This window comes from Ictalurus punctatus, chromosome 15, assembly GCF_001660625.3.
Source record: "Ictalurus punctatus breed USDA103 chromosome 15, Coco_2.0, whole genome shotgun sequence".
Lineage (NCBI taxonomy): Eukaryota > Metazoa > Chordata > Actinopteri > Siluriformes > Ictaluridae > Ictalurus > Ictalurus punctatus.
In genome coordinates this window covers 20,898,007-20,920,787 of record NC_030430.2, presented here as the reverse complement: position 1 = coordinate 20,920,787, position 22,781 = coordinate 20,898,007, and the positions used below count along the sequence as shown (strand labels likewise).

The window sequence follows — 22,781 nt, the reverse complement described above, 5'->3', positions numbered from 1 at the left end:
TGAAGCCAAACTCCCTGTAGACATGTGTAAAGTAGTTATTGAATAAAAAATAAATAAATAAATAAAAGACTCCATGAGTGGAATAATACAGTAGCATATGCTCATATAGTATAATATAATACGAAACGGTGTAAGTACATATTTTAATGTCACATTTTCTGCATGTACCAGGAAAGCTGTTTGCATTCGCGAGTGTAAACAGTGTGTGTAAATAGTTGCAATATGTCGTTCAATAAATAGTTGTGTTCTGTCATAATTAAAGTGCGCGTGCGTGCGTGTGTGTGCGCGCGCGCGCGCGAGAGAGAGAGAGAGAGAGAGAGAGAGTGAGTGAGTGAGTGGGACGCAGTAACAGGTGACGCCACCTCCGTGAATTGAGTTTTTGCTGGTTGGGATTTCTGTGAGCAATGCTGGGGAATAAAAATCGGAATTAAACGGTCATAAATATGAAGGTAAGAAGAGATTGATGTCTGGATTATGAAAAGTTATTTGTTTATTTAAAATAGCGACATTTTGTAGCTCTGAACATCCGCTTTATTGGTCACTGTTTAAATTAAAGTGCTAAATGTAAGTACCAACTGAAATGACCAACACACGTGTGTAGAATTAATTACACGCTTCTTTAAGCCAGCTTCTTTCTAGATGTAAGTTTTTTAAAAACATTTAACGTTTAAGAAGTGTATTTAAGATTAACGGTTTATTTAAGAAGTTTATTGTATTAATAGTTTGTTAGACCTCTCAATAAGTTTCCTTCCTGTTACTTTTATCAGTTTTTAGATTGTGGGGATAATGTAAAAGAAATGTTCATTTCATGTAAAATACATTTGTTTAGATGATTAATATCCTAGTTATTTATTTAGCTCTGATTTCCGTACATCGCAAAAGATTGGTGCTACATAACATCTGCTGAAATTACCATCACACGTATAGAATTAATCCTTGTACGTAAATTAATAAAAATAAAGTTTCGCATAGGTTCATAGAGGACAAAAATGCCCATGTCAAAAAACTGTCATAGAAATATTATATATTATTTTTTTTTCCATTTTCACTGACTTCGATTTTTTTTTGTGTGTATACATTTTATATATATATATATACACACACACACACACACACACACACACACACACACATATATATATATATATATATATATATATACACACACATATACACACACATATACACATTATATATATATATATATATATATATATATATATATATATATATATATATACATACATACATATTGGGCTTCTCTTCTGACTATTGTTCTGACTCCCTGGTCAGAAATCGTGCAAGGAGCTCCTGTGCATGGCCAGTTGATGAAGGAATAATGTTGCTTCCACTTGCGTATAACGGCCCCAATGGTGCTCACTGAAAGATTTAGAAGTTTTCATATACGTCTGTATCCGATTCCATCAATATGTTTCGCAACAATAAGGTTGCGAAGGTCATGGGATGTTTCTTTTGTGACACCTTCGTAAAGAAAAGCCTTTTTATAGACCATCAGTTTACTAACTCAGCTGATTATTAATTTGCACAGATAGGAGGTATAATTACTTTCTAACTACTCACGGATTTCAGCTGGTTCCTTGCCTTACCTTGCCTTGGAGAACTGCTTTTTCTTAGCATGTTCAATCCTTTTTTTCCTGTGTCATTCCACTTTATTACACATAACATTATTTATGGACTTTAATGTTGTGAATTCTTTATATTTCCAGATTTCTTGAGTTAATACTGATGTCTGGTGAAAATTTCATGCCAATAACCTCGTTGGAAATATATTTACTGAAAAAAAATTTGACGTGTTCAAATATTTTTTATATATATATAATATATAAAAGCGCACCTATTATGGTTTTGAAACTTGCCTGATTTTGCTTTAAAGGTCTCATACAACAGACTAACATTCATCCAAAGTCATAAAACACTTTAACGTGCCCATAATTTAAACTGCAGAATTACCTTTTTTCACCCCAGTGTCACAAATGACTTGTTCAATGATCCGTTCTAAAGGATTCATTCTAAACTCCTCCTATCAGAGAACATACTCTGCTTTGATTGGTCAGATGTCCCAGTCTGTTGTGATTGGTCTACCGCTGTCAGTGTGTGTCGAAAAGGAAATGCTCACTACCATATCCAGTTTCAGCTCTGTCTGTTCACGAGCTGCCAATGAAGATCAGAGACGGGTCTTTTGTTACCAAATTACGTAGGTTAGTACTGGAAGTAAGTCTGGAATCACTAACGGCTCGTTTCAGCTCTTCAGAATTGGTTCCTTCGTTTGGAAGTCAATAACTCTGTTTGTCGTGCGCTTTGACTTTGGAAACTTTCCAGACGTTTTTACATTCACAAACAGCTATATAACTCACTACAGGAAAGGTGTTTAATATTTGAAAAACTATAATAGGTGCACTTTAAAGTTTATGGTATAAACTTTTACACATGAATATTATTCCGTTTCAGGTTTAATTACCTCCCATAGATAACGAACTGTAATATAATATATGATACAACATATCTAATCTAACACAGCTTCATGATGGCTTGTTATCTGTATTAATAGGAAATGAGTCTTAATATTGAAGATCTGTAACACTTTTCTGGCTAATAGGTCACTGGCCCATTGTACACATCACAACAGGTGTGTGTTTGTTGAATTGATGATCTGAAAATCCGGTACAACATCCATATGCTTTTCCATCTCTGTGATCTACAGGTCATCATGCATGTGTGGAGGGTGAAGGTTTTGGTGGGTTTTGTGATGCTACTACTACTGGTAGCTGTTATATGTCTTCTTTATACCCCAAGAGCTCCAACTGTGATACACAGTCAAAAAAGTCTAGACTCCACCATAAAGAAGCTTCTTGAACGTAATGAACAGTTGAAGAACAGTGACAAACGTATTCCCTACCACCTCAAACAAACTGCAGCACGGTGAGTAGACTCTATTATGGCACTTGATGAACATCATTTAGTCAAAGAGAGTAGGTATCCATAAAATATTTATGAACTTCGTGAAGATATAAAACATATCGTTTATGATTCTTTATATACATGCGCACACACACACAGTGCTCTTCACCAATATTGACACATCAGTAAATATGAGCAAAGAAGGCTGTGAAAATTTTACTTTATTGTTCATAAAGTTCATGTGCAGTTTCAGTCCAATGGCCTTGTTTTGTGTGAGAATGTTGTTTTCATCTACATTTATGACAGAATTGTCAAGCCTGACTTACATTACATTTACATTTATTCATTTAGCAGACGCTTTTTCAACCAGACTTACAAATGAGAAAATAGAAGCAAAGCGATATATCAAGCAGAGAACAATACAAGTAGTGCTACCATACAAAATCCATTAATTGAGTTACAGAAGAAGCAAAGTGCGCAGAGTAGAGATATAAGTGCCAGAGTAAATTATTTTATTTTATTTATTTTTTGTATGGGTTGGTTAGGTGTTCATGGAAGAGGTGGGTCTTTAGCTGTTTTTTGAAGATGGTGAGAGATTCTGCAGTCCGGATTGAGGTTAGAAGTTCATTCCACCTCTGAGGAACAGTTAGTTTGAAGGTTCTTGAAAGGGACCTTGAGCCACGCTGAGTAGGTAGTACTAAGCATCGGTCGTTGATTGATGGCAGATTGCGTGAGGGAACATAAGCCTTCAGGAGAGTGTTGAGGTAGGGGGGTGCTGTTCCAGACAAGGTCTTGTAGGTGAGCATCAAGGCCTTGAATTTGATGCGGGCGGCTATAGTAAGCCAATGGAGGGAGTTGAAGAAGGGTGTAACATAGGTTCTCTTGGGCTGGTTGAAGACGAGGCATGCTGCTGTATTCTGAATCATTTGGAGGGGTTTGATGGAGCTGGCCGAGCAGCCCGAGAGTAGTGAGTTGCAGTAGTCCAGTTTTGAGATAATAAGAGCCTGGACTAGTATCTATGTAGCCTGTTCGGTGAGGTAGGGTCTGATTTTCTTGATGTTGTATAGGATGAACATACAGAACCGTGCAGTTGTTGAGATGTGGTCTGTAAAGGTCAAGCTGTCATCGAGAATCCACCCAAGGTTCCTGGCCGTCCTGCTTGGCTTGAGTGCAGTTGAGCCGAGCTGTACAGTGAGGTTGTGGTTGAGTGACGAACAGGCTGGGATGACGAGAAGCTCAGATTTTGCCAGGTTGAGCTTAAGATGGTGTTCCCTCATCCAGACCGAGATGTCCGACAGGCAAGCAGAGATACGTGCAGAGACGGATGGATCATCAGGCTAGAAGGATAAATAGAGCTGGATGTCATCAGCATAGCAATGATATGAGAAGCCATGAGACTCAATCACTTGCCCCAGAGATGTAGTGTAGATAGAAAAGAGGAGTGGACCCAGAACTGACCCCTGTGGAATGCCGGTTGTGAGTTACTGAGTTTCCGAAATACCTCCCCTCCACAGTACAGTACAATGCGGAGGAGCAAAGGTTATGCACCAGATAGATAACCCACAAGATTTTATTTCCTTTAGTCATATTGTGCAAAAAATTGTAGATACTTAATATTAGTGGACATTTTAATGAAAACACGACACTGTGATGTGCTTAGTGTTGACCGTGATTTCATGGGTGATAATGTTGTTGTTTTTTTATACCTTTAGGCTTGAGTTCTTGATATCACTAGTTTCATAAAGATGAATAATAAAAGTTTCGTGACGAGAGTTCCCTTTTTATGCAAAATAGCACAGAGTTTTGTGACTTCATAATGTTGCTGCTGAAGACCTCCTTTTGAAGGGGCTTACCAGGTTTTTGTTTTTATGTTTTGTTTGCATTCTGTTCCCAAGTTATTTCCCGTATTACATTTCTCTCGTGTGTGTGTGTGTGAGTGAGTGAGTGAGGTGAGAGCGAGCAAGCGAGAGAGTGAGCGAGCAAGAGAGAGCGAGTGAGGGCTGTTGTTTAACACATTTCATTTTACGAGTTAGTCGTCTAGCTGGGCTAGACGACTAGCCCAGCTAGATGTGGCTTAGTGGTTAGCACGTTCGCCTCACACACCTGGGGTTCGATTCCCACCATGGCCCTGTGTGTGTGGAGTTTGCATGTTCTCCCTGTGTCGCGGGCGTTTCCTCCGGGTACTCCGGTTTCCTACTCCAGTCCAAAGACATGCATGGTAGGCTAATTGACATATCTAAAAGTGTCTGTAGTGTATGAATGGGTGTGTGAGTGTGTATGTGATGCGATGGATTGGCACCCTGTCCAGGGTGTACCTTGTGTACCTTGCCTTGTGCCCGATGTTCCCTGGGATAGGCTCCAGGTTCCCTGTGACCCTGAAAAGGATAAGCGGTATAGAAGATGGATGGATGGATGGAAGTCATCTAGCTGTTCTTTAACACATTTCCTTTTGGGTATTACAAACCACACATGTGTCCTTCATTTTTGTAGACTTGCAGCATGATGTTGCAAAGGGAGCCATGTGATTTGTGTAAACATGCACATGATTTAAGATGAAATCAGAAAATGATGTGCATCATAATCATTTGTAAAGCTGTGTTGTTAACTCCTCTAAAATGCGTTCATTTCTTTCTCTTTTTTTTTTTGTCAGTATCAGTTATGTTGCCTTTTTTCTCCTACCAGCACTTAAAAATATTTTTCATTTTACACAGAAGAAATGCATGTGTTTGTGAAGGTGACACATGGAATCTTAATGTGCCCTTTGGTGACCTGTTGTTTCCTCGGGTTGGTGCTGAGGAGTTGCACTCTGCATTCAGAGCCGCAGATCTGGAGGAAATAAAGAAGCGCCGACAGCATGAGTACAACAACTTCATGAACAGGTGAGGTGATGAATAGCTTCCAGCAGCAAGCTTTGTTTGAAGTATTTTTTCCCTATGATACCAAGTGATTCAACCGAGGTTTTTCTACTGTGTGAAAACCCTATGCATGGTGAGTTTTTCTACTATTACAATTCAAATTAAATACTGTGTAAAAGTAAGAGATATTTATTGATTGGATTTGCATTGAATTTATAAATAAATAAATTCTAAATATGGCAGTGAAAACTATGTCTTTATACTTGCTTTTATTTCTAAATGGTAAATTGTCTGCACTTATATAGCACTTTCTTTTAACCTTAGTGGTTTTACAAAGCACTATACACTGTGTCTCATTCACCCATTCTCACACACACACACACCAGTGGTAGCAGAGCTTCCATGCAAGGTGTTAACTTAACAGCGGGAGCAAGTTGGCTTCAGTGTCTTGGCCAAGGACACTTCGGTATGTGGAGTCATGTGGGCCGGGAATTATGTTCATAAACAGGAAACCTGCTCTGGGTCAAAGCCCCTTTTTTTTTTGTCTTTTCCTCACCACCGTCGCCACTGGCTTGCTCAACTGGGATAAATTCACACATTTAAAATCTGTATCCTGTGTTTATATATTTCTGTAAAGCTGCTTTGAGACAATGCCTGTTGTAAAAAGCGCTATACAATTGAATTCAATTCAATTCAATTACTAGATTTTTGAGTGTAGGAGTCAGATCTTGACATCATACTGTAAAGTACGGTCATTTGTTTACCAGACTAAGGGCGTGTTCACACCTGGATTGTGTGGAGCATTTGTTTTGGAATGTGGTGCATTTTCTCCATTGGTTCAGTTCATTTAGATACATGTAGCTTGCATAAATACATTTTGGTACGCTTTGAAATGTTTCCTTGTGAAAGCATACTAAGCCATGGAGAAAATGCAACATTGTAACGATGTAAGTCCCTTTTTCAGATCAAAGCACAGATCTACAGGTCTGAAAACACCCTAAAAGGCTTTGTATATAGACTAGTTCTAAGGTCAAGGGTTGAGGGTTTGAGTCTGTGTTACTATTTGTCAGGAGTTTACAGGTAGGTGGATTGGCTACTCAAAATTGCCTATACAGGGCCCTTCACTAATATTGGTACCCTTGGTAAAAATGAGCAAAGAAGGCTGTGAAAAAATGTCTTTATTGCATTTTTTTGTGTAAAAAATTCACAAATACTGTACTATCATTTATGTCAAACAATTGCAAACAAAACACAGGTTTATCCATACACACACACACACACACACACACACACACACACATATATATATATATATATATATTAATTACACACACACACACACACCCCTATGGATCCATATGAGAAAAATATATTTGAAGTATATTCCTATTGATACTTTTACATTTTTTAGTACACCTGGGTGACTAGGAACAGGAACTTGTTCAATCATGACGGAGTATAAATATGAGATAACGCATAGGCCAAATAGACCAAGGAATATAGCTGTGATGTGCAGCTAAAGGTTGTTGAGCTTCACAAAATGGGAAGTGGCTATAAGAAAATAGCAGAAGCATTGAAAATGCCCATTTCCACCATGAAGAAATTCCAGTCAACTGGGAATGTTATGAATCAGCCCTGGAATTGGACGTGTGTCTATATCGTTTCAGCGCACTGTGAAGAGGATGGTTCGAGTGGTCAAAAAATCTCCAAGGATCACAGCTGGAGACTTGCAGAAGTTAGTTGCGTCTTGGGGTCAGAAAGTCTCCAAAACTACAATCCGAAGTCACCTACATCACCACAAGTTGTTTGGAAGGGTTTCAAGAAAAAACAAAAACTCTCATCCAAAAACAAACTCAAGCGTGTTCAGTGTACCAGACACAATACTGGAACTTCAAATGGGATCTGGTTCTATGGTCAGATAAACAGAGCTTTTTGGCAATAAACACCAGAGGTGGTTTTGGCACACACAGAGAGGTAGCCATATGGAAAGGTACCTCATGCCCACGGTTAATATGGTGGTGGCTCTTTAATGTTTTGGGACTGTTTTTATGCCAGAGGACCTGGGCATTTTGTTAGGATACATGGCATCATGGACTCTATCAAATATGAACAGATATTAAATGAAAACCTGACTACCTCTGCCAGAAAGCTTAAAATAGGCAGTAGGTCAATGATCCAAAACATACATCAACACAAAAATGGTTTACTGACCAAAAAATCAAGGTCCTGCCATGGCCATCCCAGTCCCCTGACCTGAAACCCATAGAAAACCTGTGGGGTGAACTGAAAAGGAGAGTCCAACAGTGTGGACCTTGAAATGTGAAGGATCTGGAGAGATTCTGTATGGGGGAATGGTCTCAGATCCCTTGCCATGTATTCTCCAACCTCATCAGGCATTAACGGGGAAGACTCAGAGATGTTATCTTGGCAAAGGGAGGTAGCACAAAGTATTAACTAAAAGGGTGCCAATAATTGTGGCACACATATTTAACAATTTATTTTTGTTTGAATTGTTTGATATCCATGAGAGCAGAGCATTTTTGTGGGTTTTTTTTTTTTAAACAAAATATCAAAAGGTTAATCAATCGAGACAATTTTTCACAGCCTTCTTTGCTCATATTTACCAAGGGTGCCAATATTGGTGGAGGGCACTGTAGCTGTAAATCAGCATCCACAATTTTGTGTGGCTTTCATAACCACCTTAAAGAATAAAGCGGTAACATGAATGAATGGATGGACGGATGTGTAATGTGTTTACATACAGTGAACAGGGTACTCTTAAATTTTGCTTACAAGTACTTCTGATGACTTTTTGTCCTTGCAGATCACATACAGCAGCAAACCTTCTCATCATTGCTGAGGCAAACATTCCTCTTCAGTACCCCACCCAGGGTGTAGACGTCCGGCCTAAAAAGTCTACTTTAATTCCTGGTGAGAACCACGGTTACAAATATGTCTTTGAATAGATCATTAATGTTTTTGGGATTGTATACAAATACAGTACATTTATGACATTTAACATTTATGGACGAAGTCTCCAGTGTCAGCACTTTGTAATAGTCACTAAGTTTACCAGCATAGGAAATTTTTGAGAACAGAAGACGTGTTCTTCTTCTGCATTTTCTTGTTTTTAAGTAACATGACAAGTTGCCTTTTTTGTCTTATTAATGTCAAGAAAGAAAAAAAGCGAGAAGTTGGTTAGTGAATAATTGTGTATGGCTGCTATAACACAAGTGATAACAGGAAATAACTTGTCTTGTGGATGTTCAGCAAAATTAAATGTGACTATAAATCAGTGGTGATTGGTGTTACTTTTTTTGGTTGTTGTTTTTTGTAATGAAAGATGGGAAGCACAGGTGTCTGTGACTGAAGTACATATCTGTGTATGTTCAGTTTTATCTGTTTCCTCTGTTGGTCTGGCCACCTGTTTAATTCTCAGTCTCTCCTCATAAATAGGAACATCAAAAGACCTTTCCAAAATCCGGTTGATAAAATTAGCAGCGTTGCACTAAAAAGCATCTAAGCTGCTAACTAGCTAGCTAAATTTCACCAAAGAAGGTAGTGACAGCTAGCTGGATCGTCCTATAATTAAACAAATCCGAAACAAAAACCAATAATCAAACATAACTTTATACTTACAATTTATTTACTATATTTGTCAATTATAATAACAAGCTATACAAGTTGTGTAAAACTGTTATGGATTAGGCTACTGACTACTACTGCAGCTCCAAGCACTTGGAGTCTGACTGGCGCTGATATGTCGAAGTTTGAGATGTCAGTAATGTTCCTTACAGTTTCAGTGATTGGCAGTTGGTTATGAGGTTCAGCCCCTTTTGAGAGATCTCCCACTCATCATATGGCGAAGCCGTGCATCTGGGGCAGGACAAAACTAGTGCATTGTCCAGTTTTTCAGCAAGAGTAATAAATAATATAGACACCTTTCTACATTTTAATATAGAAACATTTTCATCGCTGCAATTTAACAAAATTTTAGGGGAGGCCAGGCTGCACATGTCATATAAATAAAGCACAATATATAAACCTGAGCTATAAATAGTTAACAGGTATGACATGTCGTACATTAACAAATTAAAAATTGAAAAAGTTGTGAAATTACTGTTGTATAAGAGGAAAAAAACACTTTGGGACATGCTGTTTTTTGCAAAATAATCAACTTTGGGGTGGTAAGAGTAACGAAAGCCGGGTGCACACTGATTTTGAATAGTCCTTTGCGACTGTTGTTTGTCAGACTGTACGAATATGATCCCTTCTGTAAGCCATGTCACACTGTAGGATCTCAATTGTCATTAATGTCAGACTGTACAACAGTCGAGGCGCGAATCACAGGAAAAATTTTATTGAAGCGGCCGTTAATCGGCTGTCGAGGAACATGTCAAACTAGCGATCAAAGACTACAGATTTTGGCCTGAAATTATAGGGATCTTTTAGGATTCTCAAAATTTGTCTCCGATGACCAAATCGTGGCCAAAATCATAGTGTGAACCCGGCTTAAGAGTGTTGTGTACTTTGTGTTGGACCACTTCACATGAACCCATATTGTTGATTTTTCTCCCCTATAAACAACATGCCTCACTTAGTTTGAACCCTTATTACCTTCCAAATAAGATGGAGAGATGGAGACCTGTCTTTTCCTTATGTATATTCCAAATCACACGGGCAGATGGAGACCTGTCTTTTCCTTATGCCAAACTATTGGAGAACTGATTGCAAGACAAAATATGTGTTCGTAATACAAATTATGTTGATTCAGAATGTTTAGAGTATTCATTCTTTCGTTCCTGTAGGAAGCGAAATCATTGGTCTGAAAATGTGTGATTAACATGGTCTCAGATTATATTTATTTATAGCTGTCTGTTTGCATTTAAAAGCATAGATGAGTGCTGTGTTTCTTTGTTTTATTTTATTTCAGTTTTCTTAACAAATTCGGTTTTGTAATAAATATTTGTTTTTCTGTGTTCTAAGGGTTGGGTCTGAAACTTAAGTCACAGACCGTCTATTCAGTAAGTTTTTCAATTGTTCTTCTTCCAATATGTTTGTGATTGATGTCTTTTGGATTATAATCAGGAACACATTTCAATAAATACAGGATTTTATGCATAGGATTTTATCTTATACAGTATACAAACGAAGCAATTCTTTTGTATTTATCATATAGAGCGGCTTTGCTATAGTAATGTTGACCGAAATGTACTTCCCTGTTTGTTGCAGGTAAATTTAAGTGCCAGCATGGGCACGTTTGACGTAACAGCCTTGGTGGATGAGGTCAACATAAGCGGGGAAGGAAAAATGCACATGACCCTCTCCAGCCCACTTCTATCTGCACTTAACAGACAGCTGCAGTTCATCACTTATACAAATACAATTTTTCATCCCAATACTGCAGACATAGGTGAGCTGCTATGTTCAACTGAGGGTGTTAAACTGATTGAAATGATTTTTTTTTATTATATGTTATCAAGGTAACTGATTAATATGCACACTTCTACTCTACTGTACTGTCATGTCTCAAGAAATGGTAGAAATGCTTATGTATTTTGCATGAGATGATTTCTGATGTACAGATGGCGAAGAAATAAGAATTATTATTTCTGCTTTGAGTTCAACATGTACTTTTTTTTTGCTATATAAAGTTTTAACTTTAATGCCATTTTTGTACATCAAAACATTTTCTTTAGATTTGCAGGGTTGTCCTTTATTAATCCCATTTCTTTGGAAAACCAATCCTTATCTTTTATAAACCAGTGCAGTTCAGGACTGATGGATACCAAGCAGCCTTCACCATTAAAATACGACATGCAATTACTCCTAAACTCTATGATCCTGGGCCTACTCGACCTAAAGGAGGTAATTCACACAGGTCTTGATATGTAATGAAGCACATCAAATCTTTTAAAAATGAGTAATATGTTTGCTTCATTTTGTTTTTGTTTTTTTCTTCCTCTTCTAGAATACAATATAGGTGGACTTGTGACCATTGCTACAAAAACATTTCTGCGTTATGACAAGCTTCAGGATTTGATCGACAGCATTCGACAGTTCTATCCAACAGTCACGATAGTCATAGCTGATGACAGCGAGCATCCTAAATCTGTAACTGGCCCTTACATAGAGCACTACATCATGCCTTTCAAAAAGGTAAAGATTTTCACTGTTCTGTAGCATAAGATAAACTTTTAAATGAAAAATAAAACAAAGGATTATCATAAAAATAGACGTGGATGAGTAGTGGATTTAATATAATACTTTTCATTTTAAAATGTCTCCTCAACATAGTCATGCCTAATTTCACCAAAATGAATGTGAGAGAGAGAGAGAGAGAGAGAGAGAGAGAGAGAGAGAGCGAGCAAATAAATTATGTGACCTGATATTAAAAAACTGTGTTTGAATAGTGTCGAATTACAAACACATTAACACATCAGACTCGAATTACAAACACTATTTTTGATCTGTCCTGACAAAGGTGGAATAATTTAGAAAATTATTAACTGTCAAGTCAGTAACCATGCCAGTAGTCTCATTGTCTGCAGTCAACAAACACACTGCCATGTGCATGTAATTTATCAGGCACACACTGTATAGTGCAATGTGCTGCAGAAAAGCGATATAAAAAAGTGCACAAGCTAACAGATGGTTTGTGGTACTACACATAGCCTAGGGGATAGTCAACTAAATTCACTAGTGTCCGCTGTGGGGATGTCGACTAGTCTGGGCAATGGGAATACATTGATGTAGACAGTAAGGACATGTAGGCAGACTGTAAAGAAAGTAGCTAAGAAAGCCATGAAGAAATGAAGCCAACAGCACAAGATTACACCGGAAATTCCTTCTGAAATATTGAACCATTAACAAATTTTTTTTTTTTTTTTTTAAATCCCACTCCTTCTCATTCTTAAAGAATTCCTCCCACGGTTATATTTGTCATCCTAAATACTAAATAGAATTTCTATAAAATCCTTGTACTGTGTGAAAGAACGCTTTCAGAGCCGCAGGTTGCACATCACTATTCAGTCCCTCTCGGCTAGCAAAGAGTCAGATCAGTGGCGCATGCCAGCTCAAATAGGCTGATCCAGACGAGTTTTTTGGAGGCCAGAGCTGAGCATGGCGGAAAAACCATCCAGACAATGCAGTCAGACAAATACTAGTACAAACTACAAGTAAAAATTTGTAGTTATGCAACCCCTATCATACATTCATGGGATAAAGAGAGTACACCCTCCTTCAATTTCTATGTTTTTATTTATCAGGGCCTATATAACAATTGTGTGGTCCTCACCAGCTTCTATAAACAAACAAAAAACCTCAGGTGACAACAAAAAAACACAACTGATTTTAATATTTAGCCTTTTTTTTCTTTTCCAAAAAGTAATGCAACATTCAGAAACCTGCTGGTTGAAGTGGGAAGAAATAAGTACACCCTTCTTACATCCACAATCATTAAGAGAGAAATTAGCAGCCAGGTATTACTAATGTAATGCACAAGATTTGTTAATCATAAAGAAGTGTGACTACCTCTATAAAAGCAGTGTTTATCATGCCAAGAAGGCAGGGCATCAGCAATGACCTCAGAGAATTGTTGCTGCTCATAAATTTAAGTTTATAGAAGTTGGTGAGAACCACACAATTGTTATTTAGGCCCTGATAAATAAAAACAGAGAATTGTAGGAGGGTGGTTTTTATGTCTAAGCCAGAACTGGCATCCAACTACAACTCCCAGAATACAGCGTGGGCTACAAACATAGCTGCCAAGGACTACAACACCCAGCCAGCACAAACTCTCTCAGGTCCACACTCAACTTGATTACTGTGTGACAGCTACACTCACAGTATAAAAGGTCTCTCACTCCATGCACTCACTGTGAAGTATACACTCCGTGTCATTTGTACCAGTTGATACCAAACCTTCGATTCATTGATTTTGTCTTTCTGTTTTGTTTTGTTTTTTAATATAGTGTCTGGTTTTGCTCTTGCCAGCCCTAGTTCACCTTGTTTGTTATCGTCACCTGACCCTTGCTTGAATGTTGACCCTGCCTTTAGATTAGGTCTCAGTTTTGTTTGATATTTTTAAATAAACATTGAACACCTGCACTTGCATCCGTACCTGTATTGTGACGGGTGTACTTTCTTTTTCCAATGTACTCACTGAGAATTTTATCAGGTACAATTTCATGTCATTATAAAAGTAATTTCTGACTATAGCAGCACAATTCTTCAGCCAGCCTCTATCTCTGCCATCAAATGAGATTTGCGCTGCTAAACATCTCCCTTTATTTAGTAGATTTATCTGGCAAATTCGGTACATGCAACTGCTATCCTAACAAATGTTTAACAAATTCTGCTTCTGTCTTGCCATATACTGAGAAAAAATAATTATATCTCACCATTGTTTTGGTAGCCAGCATGTTAGAATGTAGGCTATCAAACATCTAATGTCCTTTTTAAGTAGCAGGCAATGGTCTGTCTGCTTCAAAGAAACACTGGTTAATTAGCCAGCTAGCTACTTCATGCTAACTCGTAGTTCGTGGCCACAGCCTGTGAACTGAAGTGTGCCAATTAACAAAAGAATTGCAATTGGAGCACTAAGCTAATGTAAACTGTGTTCATTTACAATTAGTTGTAGTCTGTAGGAATTGTAATATCTTAATGCATTGGATATAGCTAGCTTGTTTAAAGGTAGGCTAGCATGGCCACCGCAAACTGCAACAATCTTTTTTGCCAGAAGCTGCTTTGCTACTAGATATAACGGTATGAGAATTTCATATCACGATTATCGTGACCAAAACGATCACCTGTTATCAGTATTATCACGGTATTGTTCAAATGTGCTGACAATTGAAATTATTTCATCCCAGTTGTGTCCAACTACTTAAATTTCTTCATACTTTTCTCCCAACTCATGCATTGAGCTAAAAGTTAACGTACTTTGAATTCATTATAAAGTGATGGATGGTTGTCACGACGATGACTCAGCAGGACACATTGCCCCCTTTCGCAGCGACTTTCTTCTGGCAAGCTCTGCAGACAGGGTTACCATCTTCCATTAAGTTACCCTCAGCATTTTTATAAAATCCATAATATGACCACACTTCAGATTTGGTCCTCTTGGAAGGTTGGAAATTCTCCCGAGCGCCGTCACTGCCTTCCGCCATGTTCTCACGCTCAAAAAAACAACGTTTCATGCTGCGCCTGCGTCAGACTCATGCTGGGTGTGTGTGGACAGCATTTACCGCAGTTTTTACAAATCATGATAATTGCGCATGGTTTTAATAATTAAATTTGACACGGTAATAGTAACCGTCTGGGAATTTTATCATGGTTTATTGTGAAACCAGTACCATTTCATCCCTACTTGCTACATGCAAGCTCATTGCAGCAGCATGCAAATTGTGTTCATTAACACCTTGTTAACATTAAAATGAACTGATTATAAATTATGTTTTTAATTAAATTGACAGTTTATTAAGTCTATCATAAAATTGGGCAGGTTATTTAAAATGGATGTGTTTTTTTTTTATTATTTTTTTTATTCATGCTAGTTCCTGGTTAGCCTGTTCACTGTAGTTACTAGCCTGTCATAGACTTTGTCTCAAATTTTAAGGTCTGGTGTAATGTTAACTGCTTCCATTCTGAACCTGTGCTTGTTACAGACATTAAGCAGTGCCGCATGTCGGTTGATGACCTTCATTTTAAAGCTTTTAAAAATAGTATTTCACCATACATTAAACCATTAAAGATTTTGATCAGGTTGTCAGTGTAGGTTTTATGAATGGAATAAATATTTTAAAGCTCACTAATGAACTTCTTAAATAACCTATTAAACTCTACCACAGGGTTGGTTTGCTGGGCGTAATCTGGCTGTCTCTCAGGTGACGACTAAGTATGTGCTGTGGGTGGATGATGACTTTATCTTCACTTCTAACACAAAGTTGGAGAAAATGGTGGATGTGTTAGAGAGCACCAATTTAGACCTGGTAAGAACACGTTGGCTTTTGCTTTGCCTTTTACTCTCTGGGTTATGCTGATAATCCATGTCATGTTTAGTTTAGTATGGGGTTCCATGTTTAGTATGGGGTTAGAATTGTTTCATATTTCCAAATAAATAGATTACAATCCACAAATTAATGTAGCGAGATTCACAAAAATTAAACTAATTCACAAGTCCCCGCCCTGATTGTTAAACAAAATTTGGTTGGCTGGAGCGAGAACGTGCCACTATTGGTGAGCTTGAGTAGAAGGTGGGCGGTCGGTGTCCATTTATTTGTGGATTTGTGTGCCCTCTTGACACTAGAAATGTTTCAAAATCCACAAACATGTGCAGCAATCCACAAACTCACAGGATGTGATTCACAAATGAATGCCAGAGTTGGGTGTGTGACATAAAAACATATTTGTGGAAAAAAGAAAGAAAAAAAAATATTCGCAAATCTCATTTTATTTATTTGAAATCTCATTCTATTTATTTGTGAATTTCTTTAATTTTTGTGAATCTTGCTACATTTATTTGTGGATCGTAATCTATTCATTTGGAAATATGGAACAATCCTAACCTCCATAGGTAAGAATTTGTCTTGCTAAATAAATCTTTCTTGTGTAGTTGTCAATTTGCTTACATTCTACATAAACAAAGTAGCAGCCTGAGATCGAGTGCTCATGGTCAAGCATCACTTTAACCAGTTTCTTTGCTTTGTTGTTTGCACTCTCTTTTCTTTCTTTCAACTGATGCTTGTTTGCCACACATCTGTGTTGTATATCCTGTCACTGTGCTGCTTCATTGCTGTAGATTAAATCACCAATAATATACCACAGAATCATGATATATTTCATGAAAATGGTTGTTCCATGTTGATAAATGCTACAGGAGTGGTTGCACTGTTTGTAAAACAGACATCAGTTCCTACCTACACAGATATCCAATGTAAGGCAGTCCATGCAGACAAAAATGCTTGATTTTGAGCGCTTTTTTTTTTTTGTGGAAGCTTCTAGAATTGATGAAATTGCAATTGCACAAAACGATTCTGCATGGTCTTTTGCAGTGATGTTTGTTCGTAAATGCGACCTTTTAGCTGTACTCATGTTTGACGCACACGAATCGAAGAGGGCTTTGACGGAATGCGTGTTGTGATGAAGTCACATGATGAGTCTTGTCCCAAATCTGCGGTAATTGTTAAAAAAAAAATTGCAAGCTCCTCCGAATATTGCTTGATTTTTGCATTCATTTCTGTGATTGCCACAAAAAAAACCTGATCTAGAAGGACTGGTAATGAAAATTTACATGCTGCATGTACACCCAGTGTTTTCAATGCAGTATAATGCATACTTACTTCAGTTCTTTCTGTTCCCCAAATATCTTTATATAATGATACTGCCACAAGTTTTTGTTTGTCTTGCACACACTTTAAACCTGGGGTAGAGGGCCACATTGGCTAAAATATCACCTTAGGCAAGCCAAGAACAATAAGAACAGTTGAACTTGACACTTATTTATCACCCAAAATGGAATTCTGAGGTAAATTTTTATATAACCGCCGTAATAGGCAGGATTAGGCCAACACACAACATGATGGATAAAACTAATACACAAGACCAGACCTATCATTTCACCACTTCACACATAACTGGATTTCACAGCAACGTCGTTAATCTCCTGACTATGAGTAAAAACTGAGTGTTGTTTTTTTAAGTGCTGCAGCCAACTCATTTACCTTATCTGTCCATGCCTGGCCAGTATATTGAACTTCTTCGCATGATTTGTATCGTAATGCCGTCGAATATTACATTTTTTGCAGACCGCCAGTAGCTGGGAGCAAATTAAACAAATTTTGTTTTTTTTATTTCCCACAAGAAATATTCTGCTGTACATTTTTCTGGACCTATAAGGCATTCAGAATCCACCTTCCATTTCTTTGAGACTTTTTTCACATACCCACGTTTTCATTTTAGAAATTACCAAAGATTATAAGTAACCATAATAGGCCCGTACAGCCTCAGAATGCTGACAAAAGGACCTCTAGTGGATATATAAGTAACTGCATCTGTGTATGGATAATTCTTTACATTTCCATTACATTACTGCATTCGGGCCGCGTGGAATCATCAGGCTGTATGTTTTGCACCCCTGCTTTAAACTATGAAGTGTATTTACAGCATCAGTTAAGTGCCTTTGCCATTTAATGCACCTACTCAAAGTTTTATTAAATTACCAATTGAAAAACAGACAATTTCCTTTTCCTCACCCTTTAGATAAATGCGATTGTAACTTAATGTCCATTATCATGAATTTTATTCTATACACGAGATTTTTCTGCTGTTGCTATTGTCATTGTATGCTAACTATGATCATTTTTACAAACTATTTGTGACTATAAAAAATTGCGGTTTACTGATTGACCTATAATAGTATTAATAATTATAATGCGGACGTAATTACAATGCATCTGAAATTTCATTATTTTTGGCAGAACGTAAGTAGGATCATTTACAGGTTTGCTAAATGTCATCATCTCTTTCAAATGCTATTAATCAAAACATCAAGAAATGAATACACTGTTACCAGCAAGAGCAAGTATGCCTGAGACCCTACAAGATGATGTCAACACACAATGTCTGTTTATATGAATGTGACCCTTCTTTATATTTCATGCGCTGTAGTTTAAGTGTGTTTTGTGTGTTTGTTTGCATGCACCCAGGTTGGAGGTGCAGTCAGGGAGGTGACAGGATACACTGCCACTTACCGCCATATTATTTCGACAGAACAAGGTGGAGAAGATGGAGACTGTTTACACATGAGGAGAGGCTTCTATCATGCTCTCGAGGGCTTCCCTAATTGTGTGGTCACAGATGCCGTCATTAACTTCTTCATGGCGCGTACTGACAAGGTGCGACAAGTTGGCTTTGACCCTCTCCTGGCACGGGTCGCACACATAGGTAAGCATTTTCATGTCGAATTAAAAAGTCTGTCACATTTATTGATGATTATCTACAATATCTGATGTGATGCTGTTGATTAAGTGACTGGAAAAGTTTCACGTTAATGTTCATGAAAATCTCCTCCCACTCTAGAGTTTTTCATCGATGGCCTTGGTGTTCTCCATGTGGGTTCCTGTGATGATGTTATAATCAACCATGCATCAAAGATCAAAGGGATGTTGCCATGGGGACAATCAGAAACTGATGAGGCCTATGCTAAGTTCCGTTATGCCAACTACTCGAGCAACCAAAATGTACTTTTTTACTTCAAGAACCATTTCAAATGTCTAACTAGTAATGGTTAACTGTGATCCTAAACTGGACTATTCAATGTGCTATGCCTAAATTAGGCTTTCTCTTTAGACTTCCTTAAGACATCATGTTATGTGTAAATATGAGGACCAAACATGACCAGGTCTGTAAATAACTCCTACACCACATACTCTGGAAGTGAAGGAAAGCACATTTTTAGGTTTCAATACCGGGTTAGGCTGCAAATCCTCCGGCACCTCGACCAGGATAACGCAACTTAACATGAATGAATGAATGTTAATTCTTCCACCCCGTCCAGGATGTCCCCCGTCTTGTGCCCAGAGTCCCCTGGGATAGGCTCCGGGCTCCCTGCGACCCTGTATAGGATAAGCAGTCCAGAAAATGGATGGATGGATGGATGGAGGGTGGGATGGATGGATGGATGGATGGATGGATGGATGTTAGTTTTTAAAGAGCTATTTTATATGTGGTGTAGTAATGTTCAACATCAGCCACTGGATGACAGTATTGCATCAAGATTTTTTTTTTTTTTTAAGTGAGTTTTGTTTGTGTATCTTTAGTTGTTATGGTTTGTAATGTATACTTTTCTGTTTAATTTAAGAAACATATATAAATCTGTTAAACCTTTGTCTCCTTGGAATAACTGTGAAATCATTCTTGGCTTATATCCCACTGTTGGTTAAAAATTAACCATGACTTATGTAAGTTACATAGTCTAATTTAAAAAAATAAATACTTGAAATTACAAGATAATTGATTGAACAGTATCTGTAATCACATTAACTTATTTTGAGTTAAATAAACACTAATTTATATCTATTATATATTCATTATTTAGATATTTATTATATCTTGTGAGTGTTTGTGTCCATGAATTTCATCATGGTTGTAATTAAGAAAACGTCTATTGTGTGTGGTTTCTTGCAGTGGCTCTACTTCTCCCAGCTAACTGTTAATAGTGGATGGTGAATTAATTTTCAGGAAGTTTCAGGAAGAACATTTTCCTAAACCTGACACATGGCCTAAACAATGCCTATGCCCTTGTGTCTCACCTATCATGGAGTATTTTGTCTAATGTTAATATAAAATTAAAAGGTCATGCTTCGAAAAACAAGTTCTTCAAGGGATCATTAGTAAAGGCAATTATTATATAGAATTAATATTAACCACCTACTATACACATTATGCTATACATACCTGTAATAAAAGACAATGCATAATTAGATAAGAATATATAAGAATAATTTTGGGTATTTTGTGGCATGGCAACACCCTACAACCATGAATGAAAATAGGCCATGCCTATTACAGGGTTCATACAAGGTGCTTGAAGTACTTTGAGATTTAAGTACTGGAAAGCCTTTTTTTATCTAGCGGTGCTTAAAAAAGGGCTTGAATCATAAAATGTCAATAACTATGAAATCGCTAAATAACTTTAAAGTGTTTTTTTTTATCTTTGACAGATCATGAATACAATCCTTTCACTTAAAATATAAATATAAATATAAAAGACACCCCACTGCAACCTCTCCCTCTCCTCTCGCTTCTCACTAACTCATTTTGACAGACCACTGCGGTCCACTTTTCAGACTCCTTTAGCGACTTTTTTTAATTTATTTATTTATTTGTTTGTTTGATGGTTGGTTTGTTTGTTTGTTTAAAAAAAAAAACACCTAGTGACAATTCTAGTGACTTTTTGGGCAGACTTTAGCTATTTTCCATAGAATAGAGTTGCCAGTACTGCCCTGCGATCACGATGGTCTTGTTTTCCCACTGAAGGTACACCTCTGTCTGCAGCTACTCTGTTCAGTGAGTGGCGGAGAGGAACAGCATATTTAGTGTAAGAGGAAAAAATAAGAAAGACATTCTATCGCTGCTAACTTTCTCTCTGAGTGATTATTTTACATGTAAATATAGCCAAAATCACAGCACAGCCATTATCTTTAAATTATGTGTATGATGATTTTATCAGATGATGTCACGGTTACAAAAAAAATCAGGATTTTCACAGTGCAGAGCAGCAGCTTGGAAATGGCTTCTAAGTGATTACTGGTTAACATGTAGTTTTAATGGGCCGTGTTTAAGTCACAATTTCATACTTGTTCCATTGTCTGACATCAGAAACAGAAAAATATGTAAATGAGAACAGCTTTATTGGGAATTCAGCCATATTAAAATATATGTATGTGAGCACAGAGAATTGGAGAGAAGCAAACAGAGCTGACGCTAGGAAGAATGCAAATACGACACAATGACGTAATGAATATGCTAATTAGCACATGACATCACCTAGCGACATTTTGCGACCAATGGAGCCGTCTCTCCCAATGTTGGCTCCCAGTTTAGCAACAGTGTCGTGTGTCCATGTTTCCTGTTAAAGTTCAACGCAACCTTGCGACAGCTTCCTTATCCAGCCACGAGAATGATTTCAATGCATCCTTCTTCTCTCAAAGGCATTCTTAGAGGCCTTAACAGTTTCTTATCTGGTGGGGGAAAAAAAAAGATTTAACCAATATGAAACATTTTGGAAAACATTTTGTTTAAAAAAAAAAAAAAGTTTATTTCCCCTATGTATGGAGACTTTAGGGACACCCTGTATATTGATGTTATGGTGAAGATAAAGCAATGCCTGGGAAATGCAAATGTTGTCCATAATGAATGTCAAAGGCGCCATATAAAAATGTATTTATTATTATTAATATTATTAAAAAATTGAATGCACAGTAGTACAAAGTACAACACAATAGTGCAGATCTGAATTAAAATATACTCTTTAAAAAAATAACATGCAAGATATTACCAATGCACTTACAATGTTTTCTGAGGAAGTAAAAAAGTATAGTTGTAGTGTTTCAAATAGTCCAGTCATAGTCAATAATATTGTGGATTAACCCGTTTAAGCTGCACGAGCTGAATCTAAACAGTGAATAAACACTGGCAAACTGAAGCTTTTTACCACTGGGTTAATTAACTCGCCCAAACGCACCCTATACTATGAGATTAATTAGACATATCCACAACATAAACATATTACAACTTGCTTATGCTCAAAGTGACATGAATGCACAAGTGTACTTGAACTTAAGTAAGGCACTAGGTAGAATGATGAGTCATTTTATGCATACGGTCTTTCTGTAACAATGTATTAAAACACAGACAATGAATAAATAAAGCATAAATAATTCACAATATTGTATTACAATAGTGTACTCATTGTAATATAATTTCAGAGGTCAGGTTTTCATAACAAGGGCAGTTTACACATTTGTGTTGATGCATGTTTAAGTTAATATGCAACTAAAATGCCATTGATTAATATTCAATGCCATTTTAGAGTAAAATTGACTAAAATGAATAAATATAATATATATGACAAAATATTGACTAAAGGATATTTTTGTCAGAAAACAAAAACTATTTTTTGACATTCCAATGTCTGAATAGTCTTAAGAATTAAAAGTTCATTGCTCTTTGAAAAGGTGTACTTGCATTATTATGCTATTATATTATCATGATATCAGTAGCATACATTGGTCTTAAGATGACAATAATATAATTTATTGCAATTATTTCTGGGACAATATATCGTACAACGAAAGCAGTTATCGTGACAGGCCTTCTACAACTTTGACTCAACCTTATTACCTAAGCACGTATTTGCAATGTTCCAAAAGTGACATTTTCAGCAGGAAACCTTTCAGCAGGAAATTTAACCTCAGCAGGTTAAATTAAAACCCTTTAAAAAAT

General features: G+C 37.1%; 1 protein-coding gene across 2 annotated transcripts; it reads left to right on the top strand.

Moving 5' to 3' along the window:
- Positions 1-291: 291 nt before the first annotated feature.
- On the top strand, positions 292-19,858 carry LOC108276385 (beta-1,4 N-acetylgalactosaminyltransferase 1). Of its 2 annotated transcripts, none has more exons than XM_017488012.3 (11): positions 292-449; positions 2,723-2,940; positions 5,634-5,798; positions 8,599-8,705; positions 10,761-10,798; positions 11,007-11,187; positions 11,541-11,642; positions 11,746-11,933; positions 15,626-15,766; positions 18,482-18,719; positions 18,855-19,858. In XM_017488012.3, exons 1-11 carry the CDS (start codon positions 444-446, stop codon positions 19,064-19,066), a joined length of 1,596 nt encoding a protein of 531 aa, XP_017343501.1. In that variant the 5' UTR covers positions 292-443; the 3' UTR covers positions 19,067-19,858. The 2 variants fall into 2 exon arrangements, with proteins under 2 accessions (XP_017343501.1, XP_017343500.1); XM_017488011.3 differs by having other exon boundaries at positions 5,631-5,798.
- Positions 19,859-22,781: the final 2,923 nt, after the last annotated feature.